Source organism: Dunckerocampus dactyliophorus, chromosome 18 (genome assembly GCF_027744805.1).
Source record: "Dunckerocampus dactyliophorus isolate RoL2022-P2 chromosome 18, RoL_Ddac_1.1, whole genome shotgun sequence".
Taxonomy (NCBI): Eukaryota; Metazoa; Chordata; class Actinopteri; order Syngnathiformes; family Syngnathidae; genus Dunckerocampus; species Dunckerocampus dactyliophorus.
The window spans coordinates 2,852,681-2,859,579 of NC_072836.1; the positions used below are offsets into that span (position 1 = coordinate 2,852,681).

At 43.3% G+C, this 6,899-nt stretch overlaps 1 protein-coding gene across 1 annotated transcript; it reads left to right on the plus strand.

Moving 5' to 3' along the window:
• Nucleotides 1-206: 206 nt before the first annotated feature.
• hoatz (HOATZ cilia and flagella associated protein) lies at nucleotides 207-759 on the plus strand. The gene has a single exon (XM_054760173.1). The coding sequence runs from the start codon at nucleotides 280-282 to the stop codon at nucleotides 733-735; it is 456 nt and encodes a 151-aa protein (XP_054616148.1). The 5' UTR covers nucleotides 207-279; the 3' UTR covers nucleotides 736-759.
• The last annotated feature ends 6,140 nt before the right edge of the window (nucleotides 760-6,899 follow it).

The following is a 6,899-nucleotide window of genomic DNA, read 5'->3' on the forward strand; positions in this document are numbered from 1 at the left end:
TTATTGGTGTCATTTTATTATTCATATATTTATTACGCTGCTTTTATAGTATATTTTTCTTATAGGCTCGCCTGCAGAAATTTTTATATTTCCGCCTGACTTGGTGACCCGGAATTACGGTTCAAATTGATTTTGAACCGTAAACAAGCGGGCTCATCTTCTTCCGCGTGCAGTGTGGTTCCTATGGTGACCGTTCTAAACAACGGTGTACCTTTCATTTCTTTCATTTTAGTGTGAGAACCGTGCTTTGCGAAGTTTTGAAAGGTCTCAAAAGTTGTCATGGCTGCCCCTCCGGAGCCTCCTGTGAACAACGACGCTTCTAGCGACGTCTTCACCGTGTTTAGCGGCTCTTCCCCGGAGGACGTGTCCCACGCTCGGAAACTCTGGAGCTCCTTGTGCATGGTGCCTCCGCTAGAGTCTCGCCTGGTGTCGGCGGACATCCCGCAGAGGTTACCGGTGTCCCGGCCGGAGCGAAACGTCCACTCGGAGCCTTCCCGCTCGGAGCCACCGAACCTGTTCGCCGTTCAGCAGCGGCAGGAGGAGCGGAAGAGGTACCTGTCCATGGCCGCCCAGAGGAAGGAGACGCTGGCTCTGCTCAGAAGGCAGAGGGAGCAAAGGATCCAGAAGGAGCTCCTGTCTGCGGCCTTCAAGCCCAAACCCCCCAAAGAAAAAGTGCCCAAAGAGAAGACCTGCGAGTTGGACATTGACAAGGAGCTGGTCAGACAACTTGAATGAACAAACCAGGTTAGAGGCCCTGAATGCACCATACAACACAAGTATAAAATACGTCCAAATTATATAGCGACCTATTGGAATATATGATTTAAAAAGGCACAATACTACAGAGATGTTAAGAAATAAAGAAAGAAGAAAGTGGATGCAACTTCAATGTAAAACCTGCCAACTTTCTATTGGCCAGCAGGGGGCGTCCTAAGCGCTTTAAACAAATGAGAAGGCCAAAACCACCGACTGGTAATACACAAAACTCTCAATAACGCTTTAATAGTAGAATCATTTGACTGTATCATTTAAAAAGGAACACTAGATAAGATGATTTAATGTAAATCAGTGTTTTATTATCCATACAAACTTGGGTAAGTCTATACGATACACAGAATTCCTTCATTCTTAGTTTATGAGTAAACATATTGCCTGTCTCACATCATAGATACTGTTCCTTCTGCTATTGAAATATAACAAAGTGCTTGCATTGTTTTATAGCTAGTGAGTACTACAGGACAGGCATGGTATTAGCTTTGACCCTAATAGTCCATTTCCTGGTCATACTTCCCAGTGAGGAGCAGTTAAAAGCAGCACTACATGACTTGTGTGGACTTTTGTTTCCCATAATAGGACAAGTAAAGACTGACTGTTGATTTTTTCAAACAGAAGGAGCCCACGTCTGTTATCTCGCTTTAACCGATCCAATCCCGATTAATCCTGATCCTAATTCCCACCCGTGAAAGTCCTCCACCAGCCCAAAGTTGGCGCTGGTTTCACTTGAAAGTTCAGCACGGGATCAGAAACAAAAGCATCTGAGCCATTTTCCATGCAGAGTGTAGACTGATTCCACTGATAGGAAGGCACTCCCGTTGTGGAAAAAGTCCAAATATGCCCTGAATTCCTCACACATGCTTTGCAGACTTGTATGCCTTGTTGATTTTTTGTTTTTACGTTCTCCAAAGTTATTGAAATATAATGTATTTCCTGCAGGTTATTCCCTAAGTTTTTTTAAACTGGACCTTAATAACCCTTTTGTCAGCACATAACTGCACCTTTATAAAATAATAATAACAAATGTAAGCATCGACATTTGGTTTCCACGGCATTGCAGCATTGATAGTGGCTGCTGTAATGTTGTCAGTTTGCCATAAGAGGTTCGCAGAGCTCATCTTAAGACTTTTTCCACACACCGGTGTGTTTAGGTGTGTTTAGCAACTTCTGATCACTCTTGTAGTGTACATAACGGTGTTTCCTATGCATTTTCCTGTATATTCATGAAGACATTTGGACTGCCACAAATAGATGTGGCGCAACCTATTCACCCTCACTCATAAACACATTATAATGGGACTGTCTGTTTAGCTTGTTGTTCCAACTCCATACAGTAGATGGCATCGTAGCTCTGATTCTTAACACAACACACATTCACTGGCTGTCATGCACATTTTTGGACAATCAGAAGCCTGAAAAAGCCCTCACAGTTGACTTGGTGGCGCATTATAATGCATCTGTTCATCAGTATATATGAGATATTAGATGTACAGCGATGTGTATATCATCTTTAAAATCGGTGCACACTTACACAGAGCCCAGTTCTTCATAATCAGTCATTTATTTGAATGTTTTTATTATTTTACTTTTGTAATTGTTATGATTATTTTCACATGATTCTGTCCTCTGTTCTTTCTGTTGTTGAATATTGGCTTGGCTGTGTTGTAAATCACCCTTCTACCTCGATATACTTCAGGGTTTCAAATAATTAAGTTAGTTATTATTCAATTATTAATTTATTTAAATTCATATTTTTAAATTAATCAATTTATTACATTGATTAAACTACTTTTCAAAATTTACCCGACACAATAGTAGCAAATTAGACAATGGCATCATAGATGGATCGCAGTCCTGTGGGAAACATTAAAAGCAGAGATGCACGAGTTAACTGTAGTTTGTGCACATCTGAAGGTAAGGTGGACTGGAACAAAGTAGGATTTGACCAAGTGTACCTGTTGTTTGTCCTAATCAAATATCATGACATTACTACTACCACATCACTACTGTCAGGAGAACCAGAGTATAGAGCGGAGGGAGCCACCTGCTGTGGCCCAGCAAGGTGCACTGTATTTGGGTACACACTCTGAGCAGCCAAGCCAGTGCGCCGCGATGGAGGTCTCTGGCAAACCTTTTGCTCTTTTCAAACGTTGCAGCGCTGGCGTTTCAGTTAGCTGATAAGGTTTTTTTGTGTGCTTGATGTGTTTTTTTTTGTTTTTTTTTTAAGACACGAAATGTCTTCCTCGGAAAGTGAACGTTTTTTTTACAAGTGAGCTCAGGGGAAGTTACAACAGGCCATTATCACAGCTATTTTTGATGTTATGGGATTTATCAGGGCCGCACGGTGCCCAGGTGGTTGGAATGTTGGCCACAGTCAGATCTGAAAGATCTGGGTTGGAATCTCCGTTGGGTATCGCTGTGTGGATTTTGCATGTTCTCCCCGTGCGTGTGTGGGTTTTCTCTGGGTACTCCGGCTTCCTCCCACGCTCCAAAAACATGCATAACTGGCGAGTCTAAATTGTCCATAGGTATGAATGTGAGTGGGAATGGTTGTTTATATATATGTGCCCTGCGTTTGGCTGGCGACCAGTCCAGAGGTACCCTGCCCGAAGTTGGCTGGGATAGGCTCCAGCATATGCGGTACCATAGTGAGGATAAGCGGCATAGAAGATTTATGGATATGATGTCATAATTCCCTCATATCGGCCTTTGGTTATCTGCCTTCTCCATGAGCCCAACCGTCATGTGTCTTCACCTAAATGAACCCAACATCTTCAGTTAGCTCGCTGCTATCCCAGCTCCACCTGTGTGCTCCTGGGGGTGCAAACACCTAATATTCACATCAATATTCATATTGGTGCAGCAGCTGTTTGCACTGCGCTCCACGGCCGCTTGCGTGAGAGGTGAACTTCAATGAATCAAGGAGGGCGGAATATGCTCAAGTGTCTTCATATTTCACTGCTGATGTGTCCTGCCAGGCCTGAGGAGACGATGCAGAGTGGATCACATTCAGGTGAGATGTGAAAGAGTGAGTAAGGAGGAGTCTGAAACACGCGATGCACGTCATTTAATTCTGAGAGAAGATTTCCCGTGACTTGTGGCATTTAATTAATGGCGTCCTACTGAGAATACAAAAAAAAACAACAAAAGAAGAATCTTATAAATGTCACATCTCTGTTGAGTTAGTGTAACTCTTCTCTGCACTTATTCATCATTAATTCATGTTGCTCCGTCTGTGTTTGACTGTTGCTGCTCGCGTGCGGATAATTCCTCCTAATGAATGAATGAATGAATGAATAACTACAGACCTCCATGATGCAAGATCACAGCAATAGTCCACTTGGACCAGCCTGGTGTGGAGTCCTGCAGGGATAGTGGACTGGCACACAGGCATTTGATTGACAAGCAGCTTGTTTAATGCATTTCACTCGTAAAAGGACCACTTGAGCGGATGAATCAGAGCCGTCTTTTATGAACACATACTTGGAGCTTCATGTGAGTGGACACTCAGAGAAGAACGCTGAGGATGTTCACACGGGACAATAGATGCATGACTCAATGGTGATAAAGAGCATTGCCACAAATCACAGTGACACAAATGCCGTGTTCTCCAGGGCCGCCTGAAGGCAGCAAATATACAGGCGCCGCCTGTAAAAGCTACACGGCTGTTTTACAGCGTGGCGGCCTTGTTAAAAGTGCTGCTTTTCAAGAATGTGGCCGCACTTTGACTTTGACACGTCCTTCGCCGCCGACACGCCGAAGACTGGTGGCCATTTCCTCGGAACGCTGGACTGCTGAGCGCCTGCTCTGCTGCACGCTGTGAATAATGGAGGACTTGACGGTTCAAGGACTTTAAAATGAGGCACCGGTAACACCAAGATGGCGGTACATTCCGGGCTTTTCCCATACATTCATTCTTTTGTGGCCTCACCCTTGTTCATTTAACACAGGGGTGTCCAAAGTGCTGCTTTTTTTAATGCAGTACACTCTCAATTTTTGGATTTTTAGGTTGAGGAAAAAAGTCATAATATTATGGGAATAAAGTCATAACATTATGAGAAGAAAAATTACGAAGATTGTTTAACAAGAAAGTTTAAATATTTTGAAAATTAAAAACAAAAGCAAAAATGGGGAAAACCGAGCAAAGACGTTCATACTAATAATAGGCTTTTTCACCGAAACAGTCGTTCCTCGCAATATTGCAGTTCAATTATCGCTCCCTCGCTATATTGCATTCTTTCTGAAATTAATTAATACAGTAAATTATGGCTGTTTGGTGGGAGACTATGGTCTATTATTAGTCCAAATATATTGAAATACAAGTAATATGTAGTCTTGTGGTCACTAGGTGGCAGTAATGATGCAAAACATGGAGACATTAGCTTACATGACATACATGACATTACCTTAGCACTGCACAAAGTCAAAGTCAGCCATGGCATGTCCCACATGATAGAGTGAATGAATAAAAGTTGTCCTCTGATCCCGTGTGGAATTGGTAAATTTTTGGCTTCTTAAAGGGATAGTTTGTATTTTTAGACATGAAGTTGCATGACATCCCCATCGACAGTGTAGTACATCAACAGTGACATACCCCACACTTAGTTATTGGGTTACTTAAGTAGAGAGTTTGGCTTATCAAAACAAAATGCGTTCGGAAGAGTAATACTTTGGCATCACAGAAATGCCTCCTCGAAAAAAATCAGCCCTGCTGGGCTTTACTTTCTCTGACGTCGTGTTAATGCGCGCTATCAGCTGTCCATTGTTGTGTTGTGCACATCGAGTACTTGTAGAAGTCGCATGACCTTTGCTGCACGTATAGTACTTATAGAAGTCATGTGACCAAAACTATTAGTGCATCTAATTCCCTCCAAGCTCTGTGCTGAAGCATCTCCGCTACTACAAAGAGACTCCAGCATGCAGTGAATCATTCAAACGGTGCTGAGACGCCGCCGGAGCTCCTTCACGACAAGCATGAGGCATCATCATCATCATCATCCTCCTCATCACCCCTCATGCATCCGCTTTCATGTCCACGTCCTTGTCGTGATCAGACTGACTCTTTCACTCTGCCATTTGTTCCACTTTTTATTTCACTTGTAAAGTTGTTGCTGACTGTTGCATCATGAAGGGAGCGCCGGGATGGAGCAGAGAGCCCCCCAACCCCCACCCCAGCCAGCAGGAAAAGGAAAAGTTCAGTCCAGTAAAAGTTTGCTTTAGAGAGGACAAGTAGCTAGCTAACTGTGCTTGCTGCTGAATGAAGGTGTCAGTGCTAACTTATTGATTACTGCCTCAGTATCGTGGTGCCCGTGAGGCCTCCTTCTATTCGTCCATGTTCCAGGCGGTCACAGAGGTGGTTCATCTCCTTGACGATGCAGTCAAAGTGAAGCTTTAGCTGCTGGCCGATTCTCTGACGGCCATCACGCCTCACAGAGAGCATCCATCGTCTGCGTCCACCGAGGCGCGATGGATCAGCGCGGATCCGGTCATCCTGGTGAAGGATGGAGCGGTAAGACATCCGTAACTGCACTATACTTCAACGTGAAGCTGCTCCTCGGAAATTCCCGTAAACCAGGCGAGATGGGAGCGTGACTGTTTGATGTAATGACTCACCTCCTCGTGTGTCTCCACGTGAATTGATCTCGGTATCAATACTCTAATAAGAGCATGTCTCTGAACGATAATAAAGAATTTAAATGGCGTCGGTGTCTTCATCCTCGCATGGTCTTCTGGAGACTTCTTTAATGGTTTTTTTTCAGTTAAATATTTATACTTGGGATGACGGTGAAAGACAACTAAAGCCTAGGTCACAACCAGTCGTACGGGCAAGAACCGATCTTCCCTGAAAAGTATACAGCATACATGTACCACTGTTAAAAAAAAAGTCTAATTTTTACCTCCTTATGTCTCTTATCACCGATAATTTTTTCCTCAGTAGTTGAGATTTTGAACTTTGTTTGTTGGTTCTTAAATGCGCCCTAGTTGTGTGCTGAGTGAGACACAAATGTTTTTTTTTTGGCTACTTGGCTACAGAAGCACCAGCTTCCACAGTCAATCCAGCCAAAAAAACTTGCAGCAAGAATGGAATCTAATCTAATAATTAAAACAAGGATTTTTATTTCAAA

Coding starts and splice junctions, on each gene's coding strand:
- hoatz (XM_054760173.1), top strand. CDS start 280: ATGGCTGCCCCTCCGGAGCCTCCTGTGAACAACGACGCTTCTAGCGAC.